At 41.0% G+C, this 15,976-nt stretch overlaps 3 protein-coding genes across 8 annotated transcripts in view; 2 read left to right on the top strand and 1 right to left on the bottom strand.

Annotated features, from left to right (window-relative positions):
* The window catches only part of ltbp3 (latent transforming growth factor beta binding protein 3), a 33,681-nt gene extending 29,737 nt beyond the window's left edge, over nucleotides 1-3,944 (top strand). For all 5 annotated transcript variants that reach the window (XM_083986767.1, XM_083986765.1, XM_083986768.1 and 2 more), the window contains 4 exons: nucleotides 1,400-1,561; nucleotides 1,650-1,739; nucleotides 1,830-1,958; nucleotides 2,948-3,944. In XM_083986767.1, the coding sequence (XP_083842893.1) occupies nucleotides 1,400-1,561; nucleotides 1,650-1,739; nucleotides 1,830-1,958; nucleotides 2,948-3,099 (533 nt within the window). In that variant the 3' untranslated portion in view covers nucleotides 3,100-3,944. The remainder of the gene's footprint in view (nucleotides 1-1,399; nucleotides 1,562-1,649; nucleotides 1,740-1,829; nucleotides 1,959-2,947) is intronic.
* Nucleotides 3,945-5,488: 1,544 nt separating this feature from the next.
* On the bottom strand, nucleotides 5,489-11,019 carry taf6 (TAF6 RNA polymerase II, TATA box binding protein (TBP)-associated factor). Its single transcript, XM_083986307.1, has 15 exons — nucleotides 10,814-11,019; nucleotides 9,315-9,472; nucleotides 9,092-9,178; nucleotides 8,821-8,974; nucleotides 8,673-8,729; nucleotides 8,466-8,585; nucleotides 8,191-8,312; nucleotides 7,918-7,995; nucleotides 7,706-7,807; nucleotides 7,419-7,601; nucleotides 7,197-7,271; nucleotides 6,990-7,115; nucleotides 6,587-6,760; nucleotides 6,148-6,339; nucleotides 5,489-6,052 (listed from the first exon to the last, which is right to left on the bottom strand). The coding sequence occupies exons 2-15, from the start codon at nucleotides 9,468-9,470 to the stop codon at nucleotides 5,762-5,764; spliced, it is 1,917 nt and encodes a 638-aa protein (XP_083842433.1). The 5' UTR covers nucleotides 9,471-9,472; nucleotides 10,814-11,019; the 3' UTR covers nucleotides 5,489-5,761.
* Nucleotides 11,020-11,258: 239 nt separating this feature from the next.
* mrps31 (mitochondrial ribosomal protein S31) lies at nucleotides 11,259-15,232 on the top strand. 2 transcript variants are annotated; one of them, XM_083986345.1, is made up of 7 exons: nucleotides 11,259-11,426; nucleotides 12,120-12,581; nucleotides 12,703-12,855; nucleotides 12,943-13,086; nucleotides 13,181-13,254; nucleotides 13,859-13,999; nucleotides 14,099-15,232. In XM_083986345.1, exons 1-7 carry the CDS (start codon nucleotides 11,320-11,322, stop codon nucleotides 14,332-14,334), a joined length of 1,317 nt encoding a protein of 438 aa, XP_083842471.1. In that variant the 5' UTR covers nucleotides 11,259-11,319; the 3' UTR covers nucleotides 14,335-15,232. The 2 variants fall into 2 exon arrangements, with proteins under 2 accessions (XP_083842471.1, XP_083842470.1); XM_083986344.1 differs by having other exon boundaries at nucleotides 13,178-13,254; nucleotides 14,099-15,227.
* Nucleotides 15,233-15,976: the final 744 nt, after the last annotated feature.

The following is a 15,976-nucleotide window of genomic DNA, read 5'->3' as shown; positions in this document are numbered from 1 at the left end:
TTCTACCGTTTCCTCTCTTACCCACTTTTTATAGAGACAGTTTCCCTTTGTGTAGTTATTATTAAGAAGCATACATCGAATGTAGGTATTTATCACACATGAACAACATCAGACAGAGTGAGAATAAGTAAATACTTTTAGCACTTAGCATCTGCATGTCTTGTCTTGTTTTGTTTTTTCAGATCCTATTTGAGCCTCTCTTGTCATGTAGATTATAAAACTGATTTGCTCTGGTAGAGAAAACACAGACAGCTCATGTTTGAACTCACTACTGATCATTTTCTTCTAAATTCTCATCTCTCTAATGTTTTCAGTGACATTGGATCGCTGTTTCTATAGAATAATGTTATCTGTTGAAGTGTGGCGCATTGTTAACACCAGACAAAAACAACACTGAATATTATTATATCAGATTTTTTGCAATTGTAGAGCAGAAGTGACACACGGAACCACTTTTATTTTAGTCAAACAGCACAGTGCATGACAGATTGGTAACAGATAAATGGACTTTAGATAATTCTGCTCAGAGTTTCTTTGTAAAAAAAAATCTCTGACCATTGAGCTTCCATCTACATTATATCCGTCTGTCACTGGAAACAGGAGGGCTGCAGGAATTTTAGATGATCAGTCTGTCACTGTGATAATTAAGACCAAGTTGCAAGATGCACTGCGCATATTAATACATGCACTTGCCCTACATACATTAACTATATGATGATATATTGTGACATGACCTAGAATATGATAGTGTTGTATTTTAAGAGTCGTTCTCATTTGTATATATCATATGTTTCTATATGAACCCAGTAACTTTGGTAACTAACTAGACTCCATGTGCTTTGCAAGCATTATGTGTCTGCGTTTATCACTTAGTGTATGATGGAGTGGTCTCATTTCTAGACTGGTTTGGTTGATACTTACTGGACTCCTGACCTCTGTGACCCCCAACAAGCAAATACACATAATAAACATTTTATGCTTTTTACTACTTGGAGTTTTTTAAAAAAAACTGTAGAAGAGCATTCAAGTGGCTCTTATAACACCTCAGTGATCAATGTCCATCTTTTCACAGTTTGTTTGAAATGATGATTTTCTTCTAAGCCAAATTCTGCATACCGCCTGTGTTTGACATGCTGTTATACACCTTAGTTGACATTTATTTGACAAGTTAAAAATTTACATTTAGTGTGATCTTTGTGTGTGAACTTTCTCCAATGACTTTCACGCTTAGAAAATATGATATTAATTTTAACTCATCACTGACTGGATGGGATTTTCTCTATTTTCTCTAAATGTTATAATGCAAATTAAATATGTTAAAGTCATCCTGATGGTGTTTTACCTTCAACACAGTTAACACTTAAGGTCTGTTTTTTTTTTTATTCACTCTTTTACCCAGATCGCACCGCAGCTCACAAGGACGTGTGTTTCCTACAAGTTGACGAGGGCTTGATCTGCAGCGAGCCGAGGAACGGCATGGTGGTGACCTACTCCGAGTGCTGCTGTCACTACGGCCGTGGCTGGGGCCCCGAGTGTAACACCTGTCCACCCAGAAACTCAGGTGAGCAAACCGGCCTCGCTCAGCTCCGACTGCCGACCAGCCGGTTTCCTTCCTGTGAACTGTAAACCCGTTTGTTCTTTGTGTTCAGAGATGTTCAGTCGTCTGTGTGAGATGCATCTGGAGACTGAATCTGATGGGGAGCAGGATTTTCTGGCTGCTTTCGCGAACTACAACCCTGGTAAAAACTGTTTCTGTGTCAGTGTATCATCGTATGTCAGGTGTTTGCCTCCCACCAACCCTTACTCATTTATCTGACTGTTTGTAACAGGTGACAGCTCAGAGGAGGATTCAGATGAATGTAGCTGTGCAAATGGCCGCTGTGTCCGCTCCTACCTGGGCACCATGTGTGAATGTAACTCAGGCTTTAGGCTGGACCACTCCCGCACCCGCTGTATAGGTTTGTACTTCCTTTATTCTTATTTTTTGGTTTCTTTTTTTAATTTATTTTTTAGTATTTTTGGGGGCTTTTTATGCCTTTATTTGATAGGATAGTCAGAGAGAGACAGAGTGGGGGAATGAAACGCAGCAAAGGGCCACCAACCCAGTCAACCCAGTGAGCTGCTATACGACGCCCCATTTTTGGAGCATTTGTGTCCTTTAAAGGGATAGTTCAACATTTTGGCAAATTCGCCTTTTGCCATAATCCTTACAGTCATAGGGGTATAGGTTCAGGACCTTTAATTATCAGTGCATGTTGTTTTGAGATCTGCGGGGCAGAGACGTGAGCTGCTCAGTGAACACAACAGAGGTGAACGGTACAGGTCCCCTGTCCCTCATCAAATACACAATCCAACAACGCCAAAACGCGCTCATGGACAAGTTGTGACCTGCACATTCCCCACGCTATGGAATAATAATGTAACATCATGAGATGGAGTTGTTTTCGACGCAAATGCGCAGCAGGAACTACATTCCAGACACGACTGCTGGGCGGAGTGATTTCAAAAGCGCAACTAGTTCAGAGTATTTGCTTTATATGTTATAATGTTACGTAATTATACATGATTACCTGTACCGTTCACCTCCATTGTGTTCGCTGAGCAGCTCGCATCTCTGCCCCGCGGATCTCAAATTCAAATTCAAAGTAATGAACCTTCGCCTATGACTATAGGGATTATGGCAATAGGCGAATTTACCAAAATGTTGAACTGTCCCTTCAATTGATATGACAATGGAAAGAGACTGTGGGGAATGACACGCTGTACAGATCGCCACAGTCAGGAGTCGATCCAGCGATCACTGCATTGGACATTGCCAACATGGGACGAGCTCTCATTATATTTCAAGAAATATACAGTAGCACTGCACGCACAGACTTAACACTGTTTAGTTTCCTGTTTCACAGCCTGCACTCACTGATGAGAGCTTGTTTTTGTTTTTCTCCAGACATTGATGAGTGTGCAGAGGCCAGGGCTCGTGACAGCCCGTGCAAGAACGCCCGCTGTGTGAACACCGCCGGATCATTCAAGTGCTTCTGCAAACACGGCTTTGTGCCCGCACGCAGGCCCAACGTGTGCATGCGTCGCAGGGGACGGTAACCTCTGTGTGTCGCTCTGTTTATCCCTGACTAAAGTACGCAAAACACACACAAATACCCCACACATGCTGTACACACACGTCCATCTCGCAGGACAAACATGGGACTGTGTGTTAGGCAGTGAACCTAAAACCAAGTTCTCATCCGGAGCCAAATCATACTGTAGGAGTGGCTCGTGTGATAGAACAACTCTCTCAGCTCCCCATCTTACATTTAACGAAATAACCAACACAGACAAGGAACGTGTTTGTTTGTTAAACATTTTTGTAATTATTGTTTGTTCGACTGTTTTTTGTTAAGATTAAATTGTGTGTTAAGAATAAATTGCGTTGATCTTTCAACTCTGAATCTCTGATCTCAAGCCACCTGTTGTTTTGATAATGAAATATGTTGTAGATCGAGATCTATCTGGTTCTCTAGTTGTCTACTACAGCCACTTTTAAAGAACCTTTAAATGTTATTTTATTCCCCTTTACATTCCCACAGGTCCACATTCTGTCATGTTTCATTTCTAAATTGACGTCCTCTGAGTTGTTGACACTGTTAATTTTGCTTTTGTACAGATTGTCCGGTGGATTAACAGTTTCTGTAAGAAAGCTCCCCCTGTTTATTTGTTGTTGATGTTGTTGTTGATATGAGACACCTGAGGGTTTTTTTTGTATAATTTGACATGTGCACCTAAGTGGACTTAAAGCTAGAAAAACAAGGTCATGCACTTAGCAATATAGTGGGAATACTTGCTTATCCCAGGAAAAAAGAAAGAAAGTTTGACATCTGTTGTCGTATTTGCTGCATTAAAGTATTAAGAAAACCAAAGACGCTGTTCAGATGAGAAGAATTCAATTAAAAAAAAAGAAATGATGTCAACTCATCTTGGATGTTTTTTGTTGTGTTCTGCACACACAGAAGCCTTGGTCAGGGAGGTGACCAAGAACCCAGGGTCGATTCATTTACTAATCCCATCCTTATACAGCATATTTGACATCATCCTTTGCATTTGCTTTTATTTCAGGGTTCAGTTCTCCCCACAGATCAATGTTTCAAATACTAATATGAAGGGAAATTTGCTTTCACCGCTGCAAGTTTTTATTTCCTGAAACAGATTTGCTCTCCATGGACAAATACGTTTTTAAAAACTGAATTGAAGTGATAGATAGTCCCTTCAGTGCATGCTGACATACTGTAGACACCATAGAGACAATTCCATGAATTGCCTATTCCTCCTATACACCTACATTTCTTCCCTGGTATATACTTTTACTCTAATATCTCAACTGACTCTTAACTTCTTGCATCTGTAATTTAACAGAAAAATCAGTGGAGAAGCTCTGATTAAACCATGTCGGCTAATGTTTCCTTTCACTGTAAGTCTGTAAGTGCTTGTGTTCCTCTGCTTGCTGCTCCAGTGCAAGTTCACTGATGTTGACAGAGGAATTCAACACTTACAACCTGGTCTTGACTGCACTGAGATGTGCGGAGGAGTTAAAGATTGTTTTTTTTTCTTCCTAATTTCAGAAAAGAAAATTTGATTTTACTTTGGTTTGATTTCTGTTTGACTATATCAGACAAGTGTGTCACAAAATAAAGGCACCGCCTCTGTGGTTGTTAACCAGCAGTGGTGAGGAGGGAGAGAGGATGTCAGAGCCCACAGATAACAACACCGACCTAAAGAATGGCGTCATCCTGTGGCCTCGTTTTGTTACTACAGCTCCTGTGAGCAGCGGGAAACAGGAACCGGTGCAGTAAAATCCAGCTGTTCTCTCAAACTAAAACAAGTCTTGATTTGAGTGTCAAAGCTGAGTTGGTCCAAACTGAGCCTCAGTGTCCTGTCGTGTCTGTGTGAAAGACTGACATTGCTCAACACTCTGGTGGGAGTTGGAGTGTAAAATGTAATATAATGCAAATTGTATACACAACTGTGTCTTCCAGGTGACAGTGTTTCCTGTAGATGGAGAATGGTTAGCCCCACATGTAATATTACAATAAACTAAACATCTGTGCCATCCCTCTGTGAAACTAATCACTTACTATTTTACTTAAGATGATTTGACTCCTTTACTTGTTCAATTTTAAGTCATACATGGAGGTTATTGTAACTTCAGTGATGTTGGGTCAAACTAAACCAGGCAAGTTTTGAAACGTCTGGTCAACTTTAATAACAGTTATTAAAGTCTTATGACATAGTAGCGATGTCATTAAACCTGCTATGCTTCAAGGCCTTTTGCTGCAATGACTTAATCACAATGTGGATTGAATTGCATGTTTAGGTATTTGTGTTGACAACATGTAATCATTTCTGAAAGCTGCTGATGACAAACATCGTTAATATTCTACGTTTTATGAAAGTTATTTCTTATAAATTACAATAGACACATAATCACATAATGGAGTTCATACAAAATCTGATTTATTTTAGAGTAAAAAAAGAACATGAAATCAATTAGAATATAAGCTGAAACATTACAGATCTCACAGACTGACCTCAGTTTTCAATGGGCATTAACATATTTACAACATCTGGTCACATTTGCATCAGTCAAGAGTTCAGATATCCCCCGTCTTACCACTCCAGAGTTTAATCCATTCCATTCAGCCCAAACAAAACACCTTGTGTGTTCAGCTGCACCAACATAGTAAAAATCTCTCCGCTACCTAAACAAGTCTCAGTGTGGCGACTGTGTGCTTGCTCCCGGAGACTCGGACCGCTCCATCTTCATCCCTGCTTCTAGTGGGGTTGAGGAAATTGAGGTCGGTAGCACGGAGCTCTTAGGCTCCAAAGAGGAGGAGGCAGATGAGGGCAGAGACACCACTATGTACTTCTGCAGAGGTCGCGACCCCGTCAGTCCACCGCCGCCGCCCGACTCCAGTTTGACCAACGGCTGCAGGGCGGAGGTGGCGCTGGGAACGGTGCTGGTCACTGATGAGGCCGACTGGGAGGAGCTGAGGGTGATGACCTGAAGAGACGAAGACGGGGAAAAAGAGGGAGAGATGAGCTCACGGTCTGAGGAGTCGTGGGTTTACGTTTTATTTTTTTAGGAAGGTGAAGTACCTGCTGAGTTGAGGCGGCTCCCGCGCTGGTTGCCATGACGATGTACTTTGTTGCCGGGGGAGATGGCTGTGAGGGGGTGCCCGGTCGAGGCGACATCAGGGTGAGGGAGCTTGGCACCTTGATGATGCTGGGAGTGCGAGGTCCCGTCGAACCACTTAACCCACTCTGAGAGACTGAGAGTGTGGGACGAGGCTGCGAGGAGGAAGAGTCATTATTGATTATTGAACAGCTGATCGCTAGTTCACTCACATCGTGCTGCAGAGCTTCACATCAACTCTGAACTGGAAGATTGATGCCTTGATAAATAGATTATATTTCAATGCTTTCATGGCATCTTTATTCCTTTATTGATGTTTTTTTTCTGAAACATCAACCCAATTTTTCACTGTTTTTTTTTTTTTTTTTAATTTTTTATATTTTCATCGTGTGTCTCATGTACCTGAGTGATTGTTAATGTGGTCCTGTTGACTTGCTGAGCTTGCAATGCTGCTTGAGTCCTGGCTTTCATTACATGAGAGCAAAGCATGGGTCCGAGGTAACCATAGTCGGTCCGATATTGCTCCACGATGTCGGGCTGAGGTCGGATCTTGGCAATAACACTTGCACAGTGTTTCTTAAACAAAAACACAATTTGTACATATAAAACATTAGATAGATAGATAGATAGATAGATAGATAGATAGATAGATAGATAGATAGATAGATAGATAGATAGATAGATAGATAGATAGATAGATAGATAGATAGATAGATAGAACACAACAGAACTGGTCTGATGCCATTTTATCATTAAATGCACTGCCTTTGTTTATAAATGTCTCAGTCTGTGAGAAATGTATTACCAGTAAGAGGCTTTGAACATGGTCAGCTCCTATCTTGTCGATGTTGGAGACCACCGGTCCTTCCATCACTGCTTTGATGCGAGCACCCTCTACAGTAAGCCGAGGAAGGATCAGCGTCTTGATCACCTGCGGAGGACAAAGTCAAGATGTCGGTGATGATGGAAAAGCTTCGAGAAATGATAAAAAGGCGAAGAGAATCACACTCACATCAGGTCCCAGTTCAGCGAGTCCAGCGATGCAGCCGTAACGAGTCGTCCACTGGGTTTTGTCATCCAGCCAACTCTGAGGAAACACATCCGTCTGGTTGTTATTTAAAGACTGGTGTCAAATTTAAATGCAACATTAATCACCCTTGAATATAATGAACCCAAACACAGGGGATGTGTGGTATCTGTTTCTTCCTCTCTTTACCGCAGCTCAAAAACCCACCTTAGTAAACGTCTTGGTAATGCGGGACTGGATGTTGTTGGTCGTAGTACTGAAGGTTTTACAACTTTGAGCCATGAGGCGGGCGGCGAAGTCTCGTAGAGCCCAGTGGTTGTCAACATCTGGTCGCAAACACAGCTGCTTACTCACGATACACGTCACCACAGCCGGGATGAGCTCATGCAGCTGCAAATACAGACAGAAAGAAATACATTAGACCAACTGGACATGTTGAGATTTGACCCTTAAAACGTCACAATAGAAAACTTTTATATGTTTTCTTCACTCACGTATTTCTCCAAGTACAAAGTGGGATTGTCCATCAGTGCTTTGACCATCCGCATAAGATAAATCAGCAGAGCCAAGTTGTTTTGCACCACATTCACACGAACCTTAAAGAGGAGAGCATCAAGTCAGTTTTCCAAGAGGAGATATAACAGGATCTTTAATGTAAGGCCAGTGATCTTTGAGAACAATAGAAAACACAGGAAAAGACACTCACTCCTTCAGAAATAAATGTACTGAATCTTGGAAGCATCTGATACAGTCCAGGATCAGTAGCGATGCTCTGTAGAGCCTCCTGAAAGAGAGAAGATGAAAATATATCATGTATCCAGCAAAAATTATGGGAAAAGTCACGTTGTAACAATTCTGTTCATTGCACTGGCAACTTCCTTTTAACTGCAAAGTGCTGCCGTATATATATGTCATTTCTTGTCAATACACAATAAGGTCATCACTCAGCTTGTGTAGAATAAAGACGAGCAGAACTTACAGCTCTCTTGGCTTCACAGGAGCCAACACAAGCTTCTGTGATCTCTTTGTAGTAGAGCTGCTGTTCCACAGACAGTTCGTGAGTGCTGCGCGGCTTCAACCTTATTAGACCCTTCTCCTTTCCTGAAAGATGAAGATACAGAACATGACATGAAGGTTACTGATATGATCGTTAGGAAGGATTAGGAAAGAAATCGGGAGCAATGAAGGAGGAAGGGAAGAGGAGAAGAACATTTAGGAAAAAAGTGTAGTTTTCATATAACACATAATACTGACCTTTGCCATCAGCAGCAGTTGCCCCCTGATTCTTGCCTTGAATCGTAGCGTCCTCCTCCTGACCAGGTTTCACCACTTTAAGGGGCTCTGTAGATTCAGTCTTTTGCTGCTCTTTCGTTGCTAAAACATAGTCAACAGAACTTATTGTTAGATTTCTCCTTCAGCTACTTTCTACGTTTTTACAAGAACATTTCAAACAGGACTCACCTGGTGGTGGATTTTCTGGAATAGACGGCTGCACCCCCTCAATACTTAACCAGTGGGCTGTGGATCAACAGAAAAGTGACACGTGTGAGCATACAAACCACACTCAATATCCTGGCAGCATGTGATACTGATGATGTGGACACGTCACCTTTGAGAGACACGTCTAGTGGAACTCTGGGGAGCGGTGTGTTTATAATGTCGCTGAGGTCGACCTCCCTCTCCTCATAGAAATGAAGCTCTCTTCCACCACCACTTGCAAAGCGAAAGGGGATAAACTCTTGCGACTGGAACCCATACAGAGGCTGCAACGAGAGGAGTTCACGCAGAACACAGAAATTAAGAAAGAAAATACCCACTTCATGCTTACTTACTCACTTTAATAAGGAAATTAAATAGAAAGTATAAAAGTTCTCTCTTACCTCCACATTTTTTAGTTTGAGAGCATTATCTATATCACTGGTGGTCAGTTTACGTCTCTTCCCATGATGCATGAATTTCAGAGCATCCTGTGTAAAGGGAGAAAAAGTAAGAGACTGATTTGAAATATAAAGCGCATGTACATGATATGACATAACTTGAGACAGTCAAGAGAGTTGTTTCAAAAGCAGAAGAAAATATCTGATTAAATCATCTGTGATTTACCTGCGCAATTTCTTTTATTCTGTAGCTGACTTCTTCACTTATGGCAACGCAGCTCTCCTCCTGTAACTGCCCCACTCCGACAGACTCCGCCATGGCCTTCATGGACTCTGTCGGCAGGGTGACCGAGCACTGCTTCTGCCGTCTTTCCTCCGCCATGGCTAATAAAGCACATACATTTATGAATACCACACCTCATATACACAAGCACATCACACTTATTCTGGAGATTTTTTTTTTTACTGCAGCCTCGTTATATTTTTGTTTATTTGTTTTCTAGTCCTACAAAATTTGAATGGTTCACTAAAAATAGACTTTCAGTGGGTCTGAAATCACATTCTCAGCATACTGACATATCCTTAGAGCTACAACAATTAATTACTTGTTGATCAACGGAAGATTTAATCAACAGATATTAGGAAAAATATAATGATCATTTATGTCATTAACGCAAAAGTTTAGGTTTAATTTATTGTTCGTAGCTTCTTAGATTTGAAGACTTGTTGCTTTTCTTTGTCTAACATAGCAACATTTGGGAATTTTGGTCAAAACAAGACACATAGGGCATTTTTCAATGTGTATGAATTTTTTTTTTGTATATACAGTATAGACAACCCAAGTAATACATTCAGCAAAACGATTACTTTGACAATAAGCAGAAAAAAGTGAGTTAAACCTATTTTATATAAGGCTTATTATAATAACTGTTCGTTTCTAGATAGTACATTTTGCTGAAAATAAATTTGCGGTGTATAACCAGTTCTGTTCCACTCCAGTAAATGCTCGTTAGTTAGCCATACATTTATATGGTCACATAAAGATATATTTTCTAAAAGAAAACAGTACTCACTAACATAAACCCAGGGTTTCGCGGAAATCGATTCAAAACAATAATGCATATCTTAGTCACGCCCAGACCAAGTCACGATCTAGTTTTGAAATATAATATGTAAACTATTTGTAGCAGAACCGAATCAATTAAGGATGCTTGCGACTTTATAATGGAGCAAATTTGCGCATAAATATAATCTAGATGTGCACAAGTCCTGGTTTCACAAACTGAAGGATGTGATTTCTGTACGAGATGTTTCATTTCAATATGGACTTGAGGCGCATACTTAAAAGTTTCACGTCTCCGCGTGTAATATAAACATTTACAGGGAATACACATTCTGATTGAAATCTGCTCCAATTCATTGTTATAAATCATGAAAAAATGAACAACTGGGAGTTTTTAATCCTACTTCGTGAGTGTAAACAAACAGTGAGTTACACAGAAAGCGGGTTAACCACTCTGACGGAAAAAACAACCAGCAAGCACCACGCAAGGCACATTATGATAATATTCCTTCAGATGCAACTACTTAATTGCAAAATATTTTTAAGCGTTAGGTATAAACCCGCTGGTGATCACATATTTCGTTAAAATCAACTTACAGCAGGTTAAATTTGCTGTATGTTAGCTTCCATGCTAGTAACTTAGCTTCCGTTGACGTTTTTACCTGTGCGAAGTTGTTCTCTCCTTTCAGAGTGCAAGCCGGAACTTATACGAATGAAAACCGTCAATGGTGAGTTTTGCAGCAGTGGTTATTTCGCAAAGCTAATTCATCTCTGTGAATATCCATCTCTTGATTTAAATAACTAACTAATTCGCGGATTGCAGCTGGGACCTCCGGTCGTGAATTAGCGGTTGTATTGAGTCGCCATTTTGAGTCACGTTCTGACGGGTCGTGATCTCGCGAGACTACAATCAATGAAGCTCGAGTAACCGTTTAGTAACTAAGCGTACATTTATTATTGTGTTTTATATGCTAAAACGTGCATTACCACTATAAAATAATTATAAATTGTAAATAATGATTAATTCGTGTTTTTCATGAGGGAAAAAAAAATCCTCCATAAAACGGACCCCGGAACCAATGTTACCTTCGAGTTTACGGAGGGGACTGTATTTGGTAGCAACGGACACAGATGTCAGGAGCGTGGAAGGACACTGCAAGAAACCACCATGTATAGATTTTTATTTAGGACGTTGTACACGGCTCGAACTTCTTCAGTCTGCGTGTCTGAGTCGAGTGTGCTGGCAGCTAAATGCGACAAGGCCGCAGTTTTCAGGTGAGTGAAGTGTCTGACCGGACAGGACACACGATGACACCATAGGATGACATTACGTTACGAGTCTGTAAACTCACCGCTGCTTCCTGGTTAAATAGTGTAGTTTGTCCTGAGGTAAAATCGTGATTTTGTACATCAGAAATAGCTCGAGTGCTGTTACCATAAAGGTTGAGGAAGAGATATTTAGCTTGCCCAACCTGCGCTGGAGGGGCGGGACATGTTGATTGACATCTCTTTGAGCCGGTGAGAGGCGTTAGTGACAGGTCATTTCCATGGTAACCCGCATGTCAAGTTACAGATGGACCCATCACATCCTAATGACAGACAGTCATGTTTCATAATATGTTTATCTTAGCTGCTGTTGTCTGTAATTGACACCGTGGTTTACTTATTGATACTGTATCATATGTTTTGACAGCACAAACCTTTTTCATGTTTACCTTATAAACTGGTAATTAATCACAGACAGCGTAATCTGGAGTAGATCAGGATTATTCTCAAACATGAGAATTTGAGAAACAATTCAGTGACATGTACTTTATCTGTTGTTGAAAATAATATAGTGTCTTATAAATCATGATGTTATTTTGAGACAGCATTGCCCACCCTCAATAGTAACTGGCATATTTTGATATTGAATTACATTATCATTGCTCTTACTGTTGTCCTCTCTGTGTTTTGCTGTTTTCACAGGGTTGCAAGTGGAGGTGGAGTCAAAGCCATCAGCACAAGTTCAGTCAGACACTGTGAAAAGAAACCTGAAGTTGTCCCTGCTAATCATGACGAGAAAACAGAAACACACGAAAAGGCTGACCCAACAGAAAGTCCATCCCTGGCTACACAGAAGGCTGAAGATGGCAGCAAGTTGGCCGAACAAAGCGAGGAGCCTGCGGTGTTGAAGGCACACGATGGAAGCTCTTCACAGCAGCAGATAGATGCAGCAAAACCAGATAAAGTAAAGACTGATGCAGCTAAGAGTGGGAAAGAGAGTCTCCTTGACCTGCTTGGAGCCATGAAAGTGGAAGTTACTAATAAGAGGAGGCTTAAGATGATGAAAGTGAAGCAAACTCAAGAGCCTGCCCCCAAATCACACCCAGCTGCTATGGAGAGCACCATCAGTATGTTTCAGAAGGCTACAGAGGAGGCTTCACAGAGGTGAGGGGGCAGGGGGGGATCGTATCTTTAACCAAGTCATTACCTTTAGAGCTTATCCCAAAGTTGACCGTCATTCTTCATCCACTGATTCCAGCCTCTCTGCACTCTCTCTGTTTTTCAGCGCCACCTTGGATCCTGAACTGGTTGCAGCTGCATCTGCTGCTGCCTCCACTCTGCCCAACCGCAGCCAGGCCGAGTCTGAGCTGCTGAAGCAGCTGAGGCAGCATGAGGCCATCACTGAGGCTCAGAAGAAAGGGGACGTGAACGACATTGGGTATGTGCCCTTTTTCTGCTGGAGAGTGAAAAGTCCTCATTTTCATGTAATAAACATTAATCCAGCAATATTTTTATGTTCTTTCAGGGTAATTATTGCTGACATGAAAGTAGGAAAGTATCCCAACCGGCAGAACGCTTGGCGGTCTAACCAGATCCAGTTTGATGATGATGGGCGAGGATACAAGAGGGACGGAGGAATCACTTCTGAGCTGGACGGTGTTCGATCAAAGTAAATACTTTCACCACATCTTTACTCAGATAGGTTTTGAGATGGACTGTGCATTTGTGTGTTTTAATGTTTGGTTTATTTTATTTTTTAGCAGGACCTTGCTCAGAGTGAAAAGACTCAACATCTTCTCCCCCATTACTGATGAGGATGGAGCTGAATCAGCAGTTTGTAAGAATGAATTTTGATTTTAGGCCACGATTGTTGATTACGCTTGCTCCCATGTGGATGTTTTATGGTGTCATATTAATTCTCTGTGTCGTCAGCAGAGGTAGCAGGAGGCTTTGCTTCCTTGTTGATTGTATAGCACGATATCACTGTGAGGTAATCCCTCCAAATTTGGCACAAATGTTCACTTGGACTCAAGCATGAACTGATTAGATATTTGTTTTCACACATCACTGTGACCCCATAATACACGTTATTGAAAGTTCATGTTGGAATTATGACAAAATTTCACACTAACGACCAATTTATTAACTGGGTAAAGCCATTTAGGTTCAAAAGTTCAAAGATCAACTTCTGCAAAACACTTTTATGGCAGTTATTCAAAGCTTCAGGAGGATCATATCTGGTCATATACTGTACCAGGTTCGTTAAGTTTGGCTGCCAACCTTGAAACTGAAGTAATTGTATAGATAGGAGGCTATGCTGTTGTGTTCACTTTCATTAGTACCTGTTGTTATTGACTGTTATCATGCAGTTTGCCCCTGTTTCTCTTTTGGTTTAAACTTCATTTGCACATTTACTAATGATACTGGTGTTGTATTTTCAGCACAGCCAACTCTATGGGACATGGACCTTGCTAACCAGTTGGCTCTGTCGGTCAACAATTTGCCACGCAACACTCTTGAGGAAATGATCCAGTGGACCAAAGAGGGGAAAATGTGGCAGTATCCAGTCAACAATGAAGCTGGTGAGTAATGAATGCGGTATTTTTATGCTCACTATGAGACAGGAAAAATAAGGTTTGTCCAAGGGTTGTACTGACAGTGTCTTCTTGCTCTTACGTCAGGCCTGGAGGAGGAGGCCAGCGTCCCGTTCCATGAACACATCTTCTTGGAGAAACACTTGAGCGAGGGGTTTCCCAGTCGGGGACCAGTGCGTCACTTCATGGAGCTGGTGGTGGCCGGTCTGTCCAGAAATCCCTACCTGACTGTGCAGCAGAAGGGGGAACACATTTCCTGGTTCAGAGACTACTTCCACAGCAAAGAGGATGTCCTCAAGGAGGCTGAGGTTTACCTCAAGTGAACTTTACAATTAATTATTTTTTTCAACAGGTATGGACTGAACACATAAAAGCAAGACATGTTTTCTCAGCAGGCGTTTCCACGGTGGAAGAAAACTGAAGGCAGGAAGTGAAATGTTGCTTGTATTAAGTATACAATCAATATAAAACAACAAAGATACTTTGACTTTTTTGCTCATTTCAGTCATCCACATTTACCGATGATTTTGTTCACACTGTATTTGAATAGTCCAGTGTTAATGCAGACAATCAACCAACTATTATGTATCAATGGTGTGGTGATACTGTTGCACAAAAAGACATTTTGATTTTCAGTGTCTGGGATTCCTACGGTGGCCCTGAGAGTTCAACATACTGTATCTAAAGAGAACACACATAAATTCACAAAAGCACTGCAAATTAAGAAAACATCTCAATCAATTTGACAACACATAGATTAACACAACAGAAGTGTTTCCAGGGGATAATAAAAGGTAATGAGCACTTATTATTCAATGCTCATGACTTTTGAAGTTAAAAGCGTCGAATAACAAGAGGATCCAAGCAAGTTCATCACTTTACTTTTATTTTGCCTAAAATGTGTTGGAGAGAAAGAAAGGAAAGTCAGTGAGAGGATGACAGGAACTATAGGACCTTAACTTATGCCCTCACTCCCACACTTGTATCTGGAAACACTTACTTTGTGTTGTAGGACTGAATTTGCAGTGGCTGTGTTTTCTGTACTTACTGTGTGTTGAACTCAACGTAAATATTGTAGATTTTGCAGAAATAATTGTCGGCAGTCACATCAGCGCTGTAGTTTTTGTGGTATACCGGTGTATGGAGTAATGCACAAATACACTGTTCAACTTGATTAGGTATGTTAGGTTGCATACAAAAACAACAGTAGACTTTTAAGTTTGATGGATTGATATGACCTCACATTCAAAGAAAATAGATTTGATCAAAATATTTTTTTGCGTTCTCTTGAGTGTCGAGGGTCATTCAAACAGCAGTAATCATGATTAATGGTGTTTTTCCAGGCGGGAGAACTTGTGTGCAACATGTAGAACCTCAGCGCAGGGTTACAGTAGGAGTGTATTTAGACCTTGAACCCCATGCACTTTTCAAGGGAAGTGCTTTTAAAGTTAAAAAACATGTTAACAATGTACCACACGGATTCCTTCTGGTCTAAAAACACCCATGGCAATCTATTGTCTGAGAAAGTATGTGGAAACAGAGAGCTTGACATTTTAAAGTGCCCCATTTCCACATTTTGTTCACTTTTCCTTAAACACAGCCGGGATTGGCATGATAAGATTTTGGCAACATTTCCTCTCTTATATGTGTGTGTGTGTGTGTGTGTGAACTGTAAAAAAAAAAAAAAAAAGAAAGAAAAAAAAGTACAAAAAAATGTGTGTGGAAAGACACCTGGTCATATGCCGAAATCTGTTGGATGCTAATAACCCAGTAGATGGCACCACTGTGAGGTATGGATCGAGTAAGTCTGGAGAGTTTCTAACAAGGCTGCAGTTCAGTCATGTGTTGGACCTGTTATATTAACTGATATCTACTGAACTGGTTATGACTGGTCAACCCACAATTAACAAGTAACAACAGTGTATCAGACACAAAAACAGAAGTAGCGTTTCAAAAACAAACGGA

Source organism: Trachurus trachurus (assembly GCF_905171665.1).
Source record: "Trachurus trachurus genome assembly, chromosome: 14".
NCBI classification, from domain to species: Eukaryota; Metazoa; Chordata; class Actinopteri; order Carangiformes; family Carangidae; genus Trachurus; species Trachurus trachurus.
This window is presented reverse-complemented; position numbering and strand designations above follow the sequence as displayed.

Coding starts and splice junctions, on each gene's coding strand:
- taf6 (XM_083986307.1), bottom strand. CDS start 9,470: ATGGCGGAGGAAAGACGGCAGAAGCAGTGCTCGGTCACCCTGCCGACA. Junction 7,808..7,917: donor GTACATTTATTTCTGAAGGA/GTGAGTGTCTTT, acceptor CTCCTCTTTAAG/GTTCGTGTGAATGTGGTGCA. Junction 6,761..6,989: donor ATGTTCAAAGCCTCTTACTG/GTAATACATTTC, acceptor TTTTTGTTTAAG/AAACACTGTGCAAGTGTTAT.
- mrps31 (XM_083986344.1), top strand. CDS start 11,320: ATGTATAGATTTTTATTTAGGACGTTGTACACGGCTCGAACTTCTTCA. Junction 12,856..12,942: donor GGGGACGTGAACGACATTGG/GTATGTGCCCTT, acceptor ATGTTCTTTCAG/GGTAATTATTGCTGACATGA. Junction 13,087..13,177: donor CTGGACGGTGTTCGATCAAA/GTAAATACTTTC, acceptor TTTATTTTTTAG/CAGGACCTTGCTCAGAGTGA.